This window comes from Pan troglodytes, chromosome 22 (assembly GCF_028858775.2).
Source record: "Pan troglodytes isolate AG18354 chromosome 22, NHGRI_mPanTro3-v2.0_pri, whole genome shotgun sequence".
Lineage (NCBI taxonomy): Eukaryota > Metazoa > Chordata > Mammalia > Primates > Hominidae > Pan > Pan troglodytes.
The window spans coordinates 38,209,581-38,226,101 of record NC_072420.2 but is presented as its reverse complement, the minus strand read 5'-3'; the positions used below and the strand labels follow the sequence as shown (position 1 = coordinate 38,226,101).

The 16,521-nt window shown below is 42.6% G+C and overlaps 1 protein-coding gene and 1 long non-coding RNA gene across 12 annotated transcripts in view; both read right to left on the bottom strand.

Annotated features, from left to right (window-relative positions):
* Positions 1–3,828: 3,828 nt before the first annotated feature.
* LOC134809256 (uncharacterized) lies at positions 3,829–7,011 on the bottom strand. The gene is made up of 2 exons (XR_010154527.1): positions 6,218–7,011; positions 3,829–4,978 (listed from the first exon to the last, which is right to left on the bottom strand). It is a non-coding gene; the product is annotated as an uncharacterized LOC134809256 (long non-coding RNA).
* Positions 7,012–7,701: 690 nt separating this feature from the next.
* The window catches only part of DYRK1A (dual specificity tyrosine phosphorylation regulated kinase 1A), a 149,214-nt gene continuing 140,394 nt past the window's right edge, over positions 7,702–16,521 (bottom strand). For all 11 annotated transcript variants that reach the window (XM_009424841.5, XM_063803677.1, XM_063803675.1 and 8 more), the window contains one exon: positions 7,702–10,966. In XM_009424841.5, the coding sequence (XP_009423116.1) occupies positions 10,346–10,966 (621 nt within the window). In that variant the 3' untranslated portion in view covers positions 7,702–10,345. The remainder of the gene's footprint in view (positions 10,967–16,521) is intronic.

Genomic DNA, 16,521 nt, shown 5'->3' with positions numbered 1-16,521 from the left:
AAACAAGAAGGGGAGAAAATGACCTTGGGAACAGGGAAATGGGCAAAGAGCAGGCTTTTGAGAAGGAAGGAGGAAGCAGCATTGCATCACTCAGACTTGATTCTTCAGAGCTTCCTGGAAGTGATTCTAGTTTCACAATTAAACGAGAAGATTGTCACAGAGAAACCTGTTCAACAGCTCCAAATTCATGGACGGTTTTGCCAAAATAAAAATTTTGTAGGCACCATTGTGGTTCATTAGGACAACACAGTCATCCTTCACTACATTTTCCCTAGCCCTAAGCCTAGTGTCTACATTAATTGATATTAAATTAGTCTCGCCCCTAACTCTGCTTCTAGTGGTCACAGCAGCTACAGGGACCATCCAGCTGAAGGTCTTGGTATGTGATCTCGAAAGTCAAGGTCAGCGTGGAGAACTGGAAAGAGGCCTGACTAGAAGACAGACTGTCGCTGGTCAGTTGTGTCATCTTCTGCAAGTTGCTTAAACCCGTTAAGTTTTCTCACTCTAAAGTGAGGTGTTGGGGCAGTGTCTCTCAGACTTTGAATGTGCATGAATGACCTGGGGACTTTGTTCAAATGCAGATTCTCATCCAGTGGTCTGGGCTGGGGCCTGAGATTTTGCATTGCTAGCAAGCACCCAGGTGATGCCAATGTCATCAGTCCACTGACTACACTGGGCAGCAAGGGGCTGGACAATCTTCTATCCCTTGATAGATCTAAAAACCATCCTAGGGCTGAGGAAGCTGCAACGATGCTCATTTTTAGAACATACAAGATTCTCTTATTTACGTATCCTAGGCTATCCTCCCATCTCCCTCTAGGTCATCCCCTTCGCCATCAGTTGCCTATATGAGAATGACCAGAAATTGGCCATTCCCAGGCCCGACTTTCCCCTCCTCCATCCATTCTTTCAGATGCCTACCGGACATCTCCACAAAATTCTCCTACAAGCCCTTAGCACTCAAAGTCCTCCAACTCTGGGAGGAAGCCTGACTCCTCTCCTTTTCACCCCTGCTCCCAGCATCCATTCAGTCCCCGAGGTCTGTCAGCTCTCCTTCCTAAATAGCTCTCGACTCTGTCCACTTATAAACTGATGCTGGCAAGCCTCCTCACCTTCGAATGGCCTGTTGTCTTCTCCTAGATTGTAGGGCATTCCCACCTGGATAACACCCATTCCTCCATTAGGTATCAGCTAGAACTTCAGTTCCTTGGGAATACAGCACTTCACAGCCTCTCTGGATTAGAATAAGGTCTCTGTTCACACTCTTTTAAAAACACTGGGCTTACTTGTAATTACTTATCTTTCCCACTTATAACAACAAAATGTGACATGCTTTTTGTCCTCATCCCTAAGACCTAGCTAAGTGCTTTGCACATGACTGGTGTTCAATTAATATTTGTTGATTTCTCTTATATAGTTCTCACACCAGCTGTCCCAAGACCGTTTGCTGGTAAGACATTCTTCTTCTTCAGGGTAGGACTTTTTGTTCATTTTTAAATTGTTTCCAGGGTTAGTACTGATTGTTTTCTTTGATTCAGAGTGTCTCTGCAGGAAGTAGGGGAGATATTTCAATTTCACTGTTTTAATTTTGCCAGTAAAAGGAAATTTACCGTTTTGCTTCTTGCATCTAGTCACTGCTAGCCGCCCCCACTTCTAGTGAAGATGGTCGGAACTCTAATACGCAAACAAAACCGAGCTGGGGAGAAAGACCACAGTTAGTGAATACGCACGTGGGAGCCCTCCCTGGACAAGCTCGTCATCTGAATTCTTCAAGACTACAGAAGATGTTAAGTGGCTGCCATTACATAATCAGTGGGAGATGCCTTCAGAAACATCCGCCTACAGAAAGAGGTAGCCCGTCTCTCCAGCACCCACATTCCTGGGTGAGGGTGACACTCCAGTCAGAAGGTAAGAATCCCATGTAAGCGCTCTGTGAAGAGCAAACCACCACTCAATTGGAATACAGTAGCAGTCCTGGAGGAATCCAGGACTCCAAGCGCACTGAGCCCTGTAGATCTCACCCAGCGGTGAGCGCTGGAGCCCCTGCTGGGAGGACCCATCGTGCCAAAGGCCTCTGAGCGCAGAGCTGCCCAGACTGGCCAGGAACAAGACCTGGAGCTGCTGGGAAGCACAAAAGCTCATCCAATTTACTTCTCCCAGAAGTATCTTATCTACCTGAAGTGAACAGTTAAATCCCATGATTAGATCCCTTGTTTCAGCTTCACCATCCATCCAAATCCACGGCCCGTTGTAATGCAAATCATGTATAGTCTAATGCAAACAAACAGACTTTTATCCTAAGACATTTTTGTCCTTATGTTTGATACAAGGAGAGGATGATACTTTAGGAATAACAGGCTAACACTGAGAGAACCCAGGCTCGATGTAGTCACCTAATATTATCAACAAAGTCAACAGAATAAAAAAGAAAAAAGCAGCAACTACTTCCTTACTGCTTTCAAAATGTGGGCTACAACCTATCACGTTTCAAAAGCTTCCCCGATAATAACCCTGTTCTATTTATAAACTTAAGAGCTGATTTTTGTCACCCTCATCTCTTTCTATCTACATCAAACCTCTGAAGGCTAAAAATGTAACAGACTTTCCTTGGAGTGGGAGCAAAGGGTGGGGACTGGCCCCTGGACACGTGATCACAAGGGTCTAATGACAATGCCTGTTCAAAAATAGACCCTTACCATAGTTATTCCTCCAGGCAGTCTCCCTGAGGTTGTATAGAAAAATTCTACTGAAAACCCATCCTTATAAAACATTTAAATATCATATATTTTATCAAGGCAAAGCAAACTACCGAAAAACTCCCTCACACCTGTAATCCCAGCACTTTGGGAGGCCAAGGCAGATGGATCACAAGGTCAGGAGACCGAGACCATCCTGCCTAACATGGTGAAACCCCGTCTCTACTAAAAATACACACAAAAAATTAGCCGGGCATGGTGGCGGGCGCCAGTAGTCCCAGCTACTCCGGAGGCTGAGGCAGGCGAATGGCGTGAACCCAGGAGGCGGAGCTTGCAGCGAGCAGAGATCGCGCCACTGCACTCCAGCCTGGGCGACAGAGCAAGACTCCGCCTCGAAGGAAAAAAAAAAAAAAAAAAAAAAAAAAAAAAAAAAAAAAAAAAAAAAAAAAAAAAAAAAAAAAAAACTCCCCACAACAAACCTCAAAACTCTTAAATAGATGCAGGGACTGTGCGGTATGCAAAACCAACTAGTAAAGGAATGTTAACACCTAGTCCCAGACTCCAAAAATAAAAGTCAGCTGGAAAGCAATGCTGTTTAGCCCTCCACGGAGAACACTGTCCACCTTATTTCCCTGCATTGTTTGTTGTATTTACGTAGAAAAAGAAGTTCCATTCAGGCTGTGGACTCCGCTGTTTAGCCGCATATTGTATTTATCGGACACTTTCTACATACTAGGCATTGTGCTTTCTGCGGACATTACCTCACTGAGGCGTGCACAGCATCTCCTAAGTGGACACTATAGATATCTCCATTGTACAAAGCGGACGGTGATCCTCGCGCAAGTTGAGCAGCGTACCCAGGGTCACGAAGCCAATGAGAGGAGCAGTGGGATCTGAAGCTCTTCGGGATTCTAGAGAGGGAAACTGTAACTACTATACAGAGCTGGTGGCTGGTGCCCTGGGAAACCCTTCACCGGCTTACAAGACCAGATGAGACTGAGATATAAAGGAACTAATTCCATTCCCACTGTTGGGAAATAACATGTGCCATTCTCATGGGACATCTGAGAGCTATTAATGAATAGGATGTCACACTGACCCATCTCCACAAGGGAAGACGACAAAAAGGAACAAATTGTGTTAAGTTTTATATACTTACATCTGGCAATTTCTGCCTTTCCCGGAGGCTTGTTTATAACATTTTGTAATGCACCATAAATTGTAAATTTTAATTATCCATTACTCTATGTAAACTTTGGTAATCAAACTCCATTTCAAGATGTTCTTGGGGCTGGGTGCAGTAGCTCACGCCTGTAATCCCAGCACTTTGGGAGGCCGAGGCAGGTGGATAGCTTGAAGTCGGGAGTTCAAGACCAGCCTGGCCAACATGGCGAAACCCCATCTCTATCAAAAATACTATTAGCTGGGTGTGGTGGTGTGCACCTGTAATCCCAGCTACTTGAAAGGCTGAGGCACGAGAATCGCTTGAATCTGGGAAATGGAGGTTGCAGTGAGCCGAGATCACACCCCTGCACACCAACCTGGGAGACAAAGCAAGACTGTCTCCAAAAAAAAAAAAGTCCTTGGATTCAGACTTCCATCATATTAGCCACACGCCTCTTCTTGCCAGAGTCCTGCCTGGCTGCAGGTTCAGAATGGCCCGCAAAGTTTCAGAAAACAAAGCTCCAGGCCCCACCCCAATTCTGAATCTAAAATCCTGCCAGTGTGATGGTCATCCGTGGTTTTATAAAGTTCTACAGATGAGTTTAGTGTGCAGCAAGGCTGAACAGTCATTTTAAATTGATGAGTACTGATTGAGCAGTTTGCGATCACTAGAGTTCATTAGTCATTTCTTTCCTGGATTTGCGGGCAATGGAAGTGGGAGTGGTGCCTGAAGTGAGCTCCTCCCCACCTCGTGGCATCACCTCTTCAGCAGAACAAGGCTTGTCTGTGATGTACATAAAAACGCTCTTTCTCATGCTATTTCACTGCATTCCGCTTTTCCGCTTTAAATCTTTACAGACGTGAGCCACCACGCCCAGCCTATTTATGTTTGAGAGGCCCAGGCTGGAGGATCACTTGAGGCCAGCAGTTTGAGGAGCGCCTGAGCAACTCAGCAAAACCCCGTATTAAAAACAGCCAGGCATGGTGGTGTGCACCGGTAGTCCCAGCTACTTGGAAGGCTGAGATGGGAGGATCACCTAGCCCAGTTGTTTAAGGCTGCAGTGAGCTGCAATCACACCACCAAACTCCAGCTTGCGTGACAAAGCCAGACACCGTCTCTAAAATTAAAGAAGTAACATTAAAAAAAACTTAGCCGTTTCATGCCACTAGAGGTATTTTCTTTCATTTCAGAGGGAGTTAACAAACCCCACCCCAGCAGTGCCCTTCTCTGCAGTCTTTCTGTGCAACAGTGAGTGGAGGATGATTCCAAATTCATCATCCTAGGGTCTCTTTTAAGCAACTCAACACTTTCTGCTGGCCACACTCAGGCTCAGGCCCGTCCTCTTGCCTGGGTGTTCATTAACAACCCCCTGCCCGGCACACCTGCTTGGCTGCTTCCTGGCCACCCTAGTGCAGAACTACCACACACACCCAGTGCCTGCCACTTTATTTTGCCCTTGGCTCTGAATCTCCCCTGTGACTGCAGTTTCAGATATGGAATTCAGGGGCAAGTACACTGACTAATAAATGAGTATATAATGGAAGCAAAACTTTACAAGAAAAAAATTCCCAAAGTAGCAATTTTAGAAATTTAATCGGAAAGATTATCAAATAGCTGGTCTTTCAAACAGACATTCTTTCAAACATTAAGCACAAATACCTACATGGCCTTTCTCTAGCTATGAGAACTCAGCCAACCACACCCATGCCAGCATCACCTGGCCTCCCATGCGAACAGAGCTGGGCTCCACTTGTCTTGTCCACTTGTTTCCTCTGTCCTGCATCATGAACTTTTGCCACCACTTTGCCTGACCCAAACTTAATGCACTTGATTAATAGTCAACATGACTCAGGCTCTAGTACTGTGCTCCTTCAGGACCCAGCTGGGACTGAACCAGGCTACCTGGTAAAAGCAAAAGGAAGCCGATTTAAGGCTTGTCTCTGCCTCCTCTATGCTTTGAAGAAGGATTCACAGGTTTTGCTAGGGATGGCAGGAAATTCAACTGAAATGGAAATTTACCCACATTAATTCCACACCTGATAACAGGGACATTCCCTAAAGATGGGAAATTATGGGGAAAAGTTTTCAGGTACAGCAGCTGCATACTGGAAGAGAGACCTGTAGCATTCTAGTTGTGTTTCAAATCAGCGTCCAGTTGGAGAAACACTTTGTCTCCTAAGATTTAAAGTAGGAAATTAGAAATAAATACTGACAAATACCTGACAGTCTCAGTGTTAAGGTAGTGCTATTTTTTTTAAAGTTCTGATGCAAGAACACCGAGAGCAGCCAAAATCTGGGACCTTGGCTATGCATAATGCCGAAGACAGCCAAACACACCAAGCGATGAGCCACTTACCTCAATGAACATGTCTTCCACAAAACAAGCATCCAGTGCCTTCAACACAGGCATACGTCAAAAATTCCTGGTCCAGGGTGAAAGCCCAGTAGGCATCCACAGGCTGGTTCTCAGTGGATTCATTTGGATTAAGGTTAGTCATTAAGAGGGAGGATAACAAATAAGCTATCTTCTTAGGGTTTCTTCTCTTGTTCTTTGTACTACAAATTACTTGATGATGTATATTTTCACGCAAGGAAACAGGCCTAGATAAGAAACCAGGGTTATGAAAATCAGAACTTCTCCTCTACTCTCCCTGACACCAAAGGTTTTCCAACGTCTGGTCAACAGACATCCCTAGCAGATTTTTAAGAAATCTGAATGAAGTCTGGGTATACCGAAGTCACGCACGGCTTTTGTCCCCATTACATTTTCAAACTTCCTTCATATATGGCACTAAGACCAAGTCATGTATTTGGAATGAACCATCTGGTCTATTACATACAGTCTACCACTATAAAAATGGACATAAAAATGAGTCTTGAACTTGTATTCTGTCTATGGGGATACCACCCAGAATGCACCGGATCGCATCTGAACTTGCATTCTGCGACTATCAAAATAAAGGCAGGCCCAAAGGAAACTGAGAAACTGGCCTAGAACTGAGTGCCTGCTATCTTGTTTTCGTGTGTATTTTGATTATGTATCTCCCTATTGGAAGAACAGAAAAGTTTAACACCACAAAAGCTGGGAAGCAGTACAGGGGCAAACTCAATGGTCACTTGTGAGCCTAACATAATTACTGAATCCTTCATGATTTTTTACATGTAGTTTTAAATAAAAATGTCGGGTTTTTTTTCAGCCCAATATCCATGTGCCTAGGTAAAATTCTCACACCCTAAGAAGAAAACTAATGGAAGTTTTCCTTTCTTACATGTGGTTAACTTCAACTTTACGCAACCAACCTTAATTTTACAGACTCACGCTTAACTTTTAAATAAGTATCTTGCCTTTTGAAAGCCACCTTAATATATACTGAAGCAGGTGAATTTGTAAAAAGAGAAGACTTTAGGTTAGCAATTGAATCACAGTGGCAAGAATTAATTCTGATATGTCCCCGTACGAGGATTTAGGGAAGGAAGAATGAGTATTCGTATTCCCTCCTTCATCCAAGCACGTCAAAGCATATCAGAGAAAACCATCAGACCCTCACATCCATTCGAAATGCTACCAACTAAAATATGAGCATTTTGAATCACAAAATTATGTAAACATTCAAATAAAATCAATGTGAAAAATCAAAATGATCTGTTAAACCTCCAATTTTTACTTTCAGAGATTGCTGATGCCTATGTCAATGTATCTCAAATAGTTTCCTTTTTACACATTTAACTCAACTTTGATACTATACCTACCAGACCTGGACCAGTTTAATTGCATAGGAAGATTTTTACTATGTTTACATTTTTCTTAAATTAATTTTTAAAAAAGCATAGTAAAGAGTCTGAGGACAAATTATTCAACTGTTTATCATACATAAGACCGCATGACTATAATACAAAGGGGGGTTCTTTTTTCATTTAACGTTACAATATACACAGCAAGTCCGGACTAGATCTTACAATCTGAACACAGGTATTTAACCTTTTCCATGCTGTTTATGTTTACAATGCACAGAAGTCCTGTAACCAAACTGTGTAGTAAAGCACACAAAACTGGACTGTAACATAACACAGTATGCAGAAGCATTGGATTTTATGATTTTCTTTATGTAAATATCGGTTTAAAAACTGCTTTAGTTTTTTGGTGCTTGCTAAGATGTGGCAACCAGCACAGAAAAAAAAATGACCTGACCCATATATCTTAACCTTATATTCCTAAACAGCAGTAACTACTGAATTCCTTTTGATATTGCTATACTCAAGATGATATCCTTTTATTCACTGTAAACCTTTATGAACTACCAAGTTCAAAAAAATCATCCACAGGCTTGACAGTTAATTACAAAATAAATATGGATTTCCTGATAAACAACAAAAAGTTTTTGTAGTTTATAAAAACGAGTATTTCCAAGTTTCCATTCACATTTACATAGTGTTTAGCCTTTCTTTTCTCACTGTTTACATATAAAAACCTGCTTTTGTTCAGAAAAAAAATTGACCTAGTCAGCCACATGGAATTGACCAATAGAATGAAACGCGGTGTTCTGCTGAGTCATCTTAAACAGGTTATCGGCAGAGGTAGATTACTGCTTCTTTTCTAGGCTTCTTTTGATCCTGGACAGGTAAATTACTTATCTTCATTCTCCCAATTCGACCGCTCAAAAGTGTCACACCCCAAAATTGGTCAATTTAAAATGGGAACACAAATTTAGCAACTGCCAGACTGTGTTACATTAAGGCAGCGTAATCTCAACACGAGGCACCTGTTAAATACCAGCCTGTCTGCTCAGGTCACGCATGAGAGTTCTGCTTTACTTGCGCTCATACTCTGGACCTGTTGGTGCAATCAAGGTCTTGCTTTCAAGTTTACAAGTAGGTTAATCAGGAATACAAGAATCAACTGCTGGTTCCATAGCTTCTGGATCCAGTGTCCCTTTACCTTCAGAAGCCTGAACACACTTAGAATGTAACAGATGTTGTAATCTTGAATTAGATGTCAATCTATTATGTTCAGTACACAGATTGCTGTAAATGTATTGGCTATGGATTCAACAACAGTTCCAGTTTTGTTTAAGCAATAGTACAGCCATAATTTTCAACTGACATTTAAAAATGGTCTAGTTACACCTTGTGTCAAAGTGCAGAACTGCTACATTATTGGTTACAGACATCTATGTGCTATAAAAACAGCTTTGGTACAATAAATTATCAAAAAAGAAAATAAATTTTTGTAAAATTCACAGCATAATTGTGAGGCAAAAAAGCAGTCACATAAAATTCTGCATTTTTAAAAAATGTTCAGGATGAACAGAAGACATCTTTGTGCAGAAGAAATGGTGGAGATACCACGTGCCGAGAAAAAGCAAAAGAAAAAATAAAAAGCAGGAAGGGACACAGCTGTAGCTATTTCCATCAAAGCAAACCACTACTTCTGTGACCTTCAACCAATAAGGAAGTCAACTTTATGACACACGCAAAGTGACCTTGCAATACCTTACAATTAGTGGGTCACAAAAGTCTATTTTAAAAGAAAGGCCTCTTGAATTACCCATTCTCTGTGTTTTCAGCATTAAGGACTGTCTGCAAAAGCATGTCCAAAAGTGATTGCATCTGAAATGGTAGGCTCTTCTAATTTCGAGTCCAAATCCATAAGGCCAAAGGTTATCCCAAAGACCACCACTCAGACCTCCCCAGGACTGGCCACGACCGACCCGTTGATTGCTTCTCAGTGCACCTTGGTTAGGAGACCAGTCACGTTCCATCCTATCTTCCTGTGGCCTCTGCAACGGGAGAGCCACAGGATCCCATGTAATTGCTGCTTTGCTCCTCAGTAGGTTCAGATAGGAGAGTTCTGATCCCCGCCACTCAGCATGCTTACTGTGCCTGACAAACTTCACCACAACCGTCCCTTTCATACAGCTGAAGATGGTGTTTGTGGAAGCTGGAGGTCCCTCTTCCTTACAGTACTGCATTTCCGTGCCCAAGTGTGTTTAGAGGACTTAAAAACCCAAATTTCCCACCCTCCCACCCAAAACAAAACAGAACAAAACAAGAAAAAGGGGGGGATGGGGGGACAAAAAGAAAAAAAAAACACCCTCATGGGGCCCTTTATGCAAATTATGTGCAGTGCCTTTTACTTTAAAATTAGTTGGCAAATGACCAAGACCAACATCTGAACATTAACTTTTGCTGAATAGAAAGACAAAAAAACCCCACTGTGACTGGGATGTGGCAAGTTAAAATGGGGGAGCAAAAAGAGGATACCTCTGAGCTATCCATGAAGATGGGTTTGGACATGGCTCTTTTAAACACTTCAATGTCCCTTTGCAATCTTTTCAAGTTAAAAAAAAAAAATCAGCTTTGCCCTCTTGTAGCGGTTCAGTGTGTTAATCTCCTTCTGATTCAAGCAGCTTTGCACTTTGTTTTTGGGAAAAAAAACACCACTTCTATAAAAACACACAAGAAACAAACTCAAGTTTCAATGTAGTCACGAGCTAGCTACAGGACTCTGTTGCACACAAACTCCTGTCATGGGGGACTCTTCTCTATCAGCCCCTTGCCTCATTGTCAGATGTCCTTCAGTCATGTAATGTGCAGGACCTGTATTAGCAGAAAATTGGTATGTTGGATGTCCAGCTATGCCAGTCTCTTGGCGGGGATTGGAGTAGACGGTCAAATTAACGTCCATAGCTCCATTCTGTCCAAAGTCCAAGGTATTAGCAGCCACTGGGCGATTCTGGTAGGCCTGGTTGCCTTGATTACCAGTAGAGGAGGAAGATGTCGAGGAAGAGGTCGTTGAGGAAGACAGGGATGTCATGGAGTGGTGACTGTGGCCAACCTCCATAGAATCTTGGGTAGAGGAGCTATTCGTTGGAGAATTGTAGACCCTTGGCCTGGTCCGGTTACCCAAGGCTTGTTGTCCATGGTGGTGGTGGTGGTGGTGGTGGTGGTGATGGTGATGGGAACTGTTACCATGGTGATGATGCAATGCATTCTGTTGAGGGGCTACATGAAAGGTTGTTTCTTGAACAGGATGAGTTTCAACAGTGACCTGTGTAGGAGCTTCAGTGCCTGACCAACCAAGAGGAGCAGGAAATTGCTGACGCACCTGAAAGAACAGATTTTTAAAAGGATTTTTCAGAGGACTGTTTCCAAGCTTTAATCTTCCATCAAAAGCCATGACACTAACAAACTAGCATCATATTAATCAGGGGGAAGCGGTTTTTTAAACTTTTAATGTGTTAGACAGTTTTATAACACAAAATCCCAAATACATTTCAAGGGCAAAAAATTTCATCATGAAAGCTGCAATTTTTAGGAAGTTATATCCTTAAATAGGTTCATCTATTTCACTAGCCACTGTCCTTCCTTGGGAGCACTGTTTATGCCAGGGGTCAGCAAATATTTCCTGAAAAGGGCTGGATAGTATTCTGGGCAGGTCCAAAAGGAAGTCTTTACTTTTCCCTCATGTCCTTCCTCTCTCCATCTTTCTTCTTTCAATAAAGGACTACTATCTACCTAGCTGCTCAACAATGCCTCTGTCCAACCCATGAGCAAGAACTTATGAGTCTACCTGTGAAATAGATTACAAATTTGGCCTCTTCTCTTCATCCCCATCATCTCTTGCCTACGCTAACACAACAGCCCCTTAAATGAACTCCTTGTTTCCATCCTTGTCCTTCTCCAAAGGGTAGCAGGAACAATCTTTTCTTAACACAAATCCAATCACTTCCCTATTTAAAATCCTTTAATGACTTCTCACTGCACTTAGAAAAACAAAACAAACCCAAATGGATACAACGATCTGCATCATCTGGCCAATGCCCACTTCTCTAACCTCTTTCTCCACCCATCCTATCCCTGGCTACCGGAGTTCCAAACAAAGAAGACCTGCCTTCCATTCCTCCCTTGGGTCAAAATCTCTCAAATGCCTCAGTGTACTAGTAACACGCTGCTCCCTTCTGCCTAGAAATGTTATTTCTTGGATTTTCTTATTGCTTGGATGTCTCTTTTTCATTGCTTCAGTTCCAGAGCCTTCCCTGACCACTCTGGCTGATGCTGCCTCAACAACTGTGGCAGAAGCTACTGGTTGTGCACAATATTCTTCTCGTTCCTGAGCACATGGCTACACAACACTTCCCAGCCTCCCTTGTACTTACTGATGGCCATATGTCTAAGCTGTCAATGGAATGTGAATGAAAGCTTGTATGTCACTGCTAGCCTGGCACACAAGATAATACCTCCCAAGTCCTTCTGCCTGCTGGACACAGTAGACAACTAGGCCCTAGGGCAGGGTGGAACCACAAGATCGTAGGAGATCAGGACCTGGAAGACAGCCCAGCCACTAACCTGAACACCTATTCTGGACTGTTGCACAAAAATGAAGGAAACTTGGTACTCTTTAAGCTACCATATTTTGGGGGTCTGTTATATCAGAGTTTGGCCTATTCTAATTCATACATCCTATCCAACAAACAGTCTTTCTCTACCAAATTATCCTTATTTTCTTTTTAACAGCTAATGCTACTTGCCATTTTTCTTCATGTTCATTTTATTTACTTGTGTCACTGTAAGCTCTAGGAAGGCAAAAGGCTCAGTCTCTATCCAATGGCTGGCACAAATTGTTAAGTGTTTATTCAACAAAGGTGGTCTGAGAACCAAACTTTTAAGAGATACTACTGAAAACAATCAGTAGAAAAGTTGGCAGTGAGTTCTCAGAAAATACTATATGGTTTTTATATGAAGTTAATCAAGTTACTGGATTAGAAAATCACATAGGGGGCAATCTGGCAATAGTTATCAAAATTATAAATCACATTACCCTTTGAAACAGTCATTCTGCTTTCAGGAATTTATATCACAGATAAAATGTCTATGTGTGAATGAGACATGTACAGTGGTGCCTCCTTACCCGCAAGAGATACAGTCCAAGATCCCCACTGGATGCCTGAAACTGCAGAGGACTAAACCCTCTATATACTATGTTTTTTGATCTGATAATCTAGATGGCTACAAAGCAAAGTAACTTATCTACTGTGTGGACACGCTAGACGAAGGGATGAGTCATGCCCAGGGTGGGACAGCATGAGATTTCATCGTGCTACTCATAACAGAATTTAAAACTTACGAATTGCTTCTGAAATTTTCCACTTTATATTTTTGGACCGTGACTGACTGAATAACTGGAACCATGGATAAGAAGGGACACTACCGTACAGGGTTATTTATTAAACTACCATTTGTAAATAGTAAAAAAGGTTGGAAATGAACTAAATGTCCATTAATAAATAGGGGACTGGTGGCCAAGACGGCTCACACCGGTAATCCCAGCACTTTGGAAGGCTGAGGTGGGAGGATCAGTTCAGCTCAGGAGTTCAAGACCAGCCTGAGAAACATAGTGAGACCTCACTGCAGGGTGTGCTGGGACACAATCGTAGGCCTAGTTACTCAGGAGGCTGGGGTGGGAGGATCACTTGAGCCCAGGTGCTCAAGGCTGCAGCGAGCTGTGATGACACGAGTGCACTCCAGCCTGGGTTACAGAGCAAGACCCTAGCTCTAAAAATAAATAAAAAAATGAATAAACAAACAATAGGGGAATGGCGAAAAGACTTATGGAATATCTAAACAACGGGATACTGTGCAAATAAATAAAAGAATGAAAAAGCTCTCTATTTACTGATATACAGAAAGTGCTCCAAAATATATGTCAAGACTAGAAAAACCAAGATGTTCTGAAAGCGTTTGCCTGGTATGGTACTATTTGTGTACAAAGGGTGGATGAAGAATATGTATTTGTATTTGCTTGAATATGTATACAATATCTCAAAAAGTATACAAAAAACTAATAAACTAATAACACTGGTTTAGAAATTGAGGGGCTAGAAGGCATGGAAGGAAGGAAAACCTTTCACTGAATTCCCTTTTATATTTACTTATTTTTAAAACCATGTGACTATATCAACCACTCAAAAATTAAGTAATAAAAAAGGATTTGAAGCAAAATCTTGACCTCTGTGAAATCCAGGTGGGAAGAACGTGGTGTCTTATGCTACTCTTGTATGTATTTGCGGTATGGAATAGATCTGGAAGAAAGAAAGGGAAGAAGACAAGACAGGCGGATGGTCTGAAGATTTAGAGAGAGCCCCTGGGAGTAGTGATACTTAAGAGCTGAGGCATAAATAGTAGTTACCAAAACAAAAGGAGGAAGAAAAGAGTGTTCCAGGCTGAGAGCACAGGAAATGTAAGAAAAGTAAGAGAGAATGTGGCATATTACACAAAGTGAAAAATGAATTAGTGTGACTAGGGTGAGTGAAGAGGAGAAAGAATGGCCTCGGTGGGGACCAGATCCTGGAAAGCACCGACGCCTTGATAATAAGTCTACATTTCATTTCAGGTAGAAGGGCAAGTCAAAACTGGTTTAAAGTAAGGAAAACAGGCCGGGTGCAGTGGCTCATGCCTGTAATCCCCACACTTTGGGAGGCCGAGATGGGCAGATAACCTGAGGTTGGGAGTTCACGACCAGCCTGGCCAACGTGGCAAAACCCCGTCTCTACTACAAATACAAAAATTAGCCAGCATGGTGATGTGCGTCTGTAATCCCAGCTACTCAGGAGGCTGAGGCAGGAGACTCGCTTGAACCAGGGAGGCGGAATTTGCAATGAGCAGAGATCGTTCCATTCCACTCCAGCCTGGGCGATAGAGCAAGACTCCGTCTCAGCGGGGGGAAAAAAGGTAGGGAAAATAGCAAGAAGAGACCACTTTAGTGAAAGCTTACTTGGGTGCAGGGAAGAGAATGGTGCTGACAGGTGAATGGAATTAGACACTCCATTCTAGTAAGACAAGTCATAACAATGAGGTAAAGTGAAAGGTGGAGAATAAAAACGTATTAAGATGTGGTGAATCCAGATAATTTACTGTCTGATTCAGTGTGGGGAAAGAGGGAGAGAGGAGTGCCTCCAAATTTACAACTTGAGCAAATGGGTAAATTTAGGGCCATTTTTACAAAGAATGGCAAAAGTAGAAGCGTTGGGAAGGAAGTGAAAATGATGACTTCAGTTTATGTGCTGTGTGTGCACATATTGTTGAGACTTTGAAGGTGACATTTATAGTAAACAATTAGAAAGGCCCTAGGGGTTCAGAAGTGAAGTCTAAGTCAGAAGTCAAGACTTAGGAGCAACTAGCATGAGGATGGTGACTGCAGGCCCTGGCAGGTGTGGCTGAAATCATCCAGGAAACATTAAGCGGAGTAGGGAAGGGACACGGGTCATGCCTGGAGGAACACCCAGGTTTCAGTGCTGGGTAGAAGAAAAAAAACGAAACAGACAGTGAAGGAAAGGGCAAAGAAAAGGGGTAGGGGGAGGGAAAGAAGAACATCCTGCCAAGGAAACCAGCAGTGAGTGTTTCAAAGAGTGGGGAAAAGTCAACACTGCCAAATGAAGTTGTAGAATGCAGAAAGATAGCATTAGGGTGTCCACTGGACCCATGAATAAAGGTCACCGCTGACACCGGCAGGAGAGTTGGAGGGCACGACCTAAGTGGAACAGGCAAAGAGGTCTTCAGGGTAAAGAGACAAAGACCACAGGTAGCAGAAGTATAGGGAAAGAAAGGGGGACATGCAAAGGTGCTGCTTAAGATGGGAGAGGCCTGAGGATGAGGAAATGCTGATCAACAGAAAAAGCCAAAAGAGTAGAGAGTGAAGACACCGGAGCTGAGGGAGACCAAAGGGCAAAGCCCCCATGATGGCAGGAGAGAGGGGATCAGGACAATGAGTGGGCTTGGCCTTAGGCAAAAAGAAACACACTGCTTCTAACAAAAAAGGGGTAGAGGAGAAGTGGACAGTGCACACATAGGCAGGATCATGTATTCAATGTTACAAAGCGGAGAGAGTTCCTGTCTGAAGACTCTTTTCCTTACAAAGCAAAGAGTGGGTAAGAACAGAGAAGGGGAGGGCAAAGGTTTCTGAGAGTAGAAAAGTTTGAAACTATTATTAAAGAGAATAGGAGAGGATGGGACAACTTTGAAAACATGTAAGACTGCCCAGTAGAGGTTGGTGAGTATTAACAGTGCTGACAAACAGCTGCATGTGGGATTTTCTCCAGCACCATTCAGCTGCCCTAGTCACAAGAATGGAGAGCACTCTTAATCAACAGCAGTTTACTCATCCATCAAATACTACACTGCCCTCTCACCTTCAAACACCATCACGCAAAACTCGGTATGAACCAACTTACAACTTTATTAGATTATTTAAATATTTTTACCATCACCATCTGCTTCACTCCAATTTTGAAAAAGTACTTAATTAGATCCTCTTCAACAGGTTTAAAAACAGAAAACAAACAAAACAACAACAACAAAAAGGCTAAAATCAAATCAGAAATTGATTCAGAATCCAGGACTATAAATGCTAAAAAATCATGGGAGGAAGCAGAGTCGAGTCATTAAGATCATGACCCAGGGAAATTTACTTAGCCCGTGAAGTCTCAGTTTCCACTGTAAAATGGGAATCAAAAAAGCATGAGGCTCAAAACGCTGCTTTGGTAAATGAGATAAACACAGGAAAAAAACTGTTCAAAACAACAACTGTTATGCCCCCAGTAAGTGTTAGCCACTTCTAGACGAGGAGGAGGAAAACTGCAAGAATGTGCTTCTCTATGATAAATA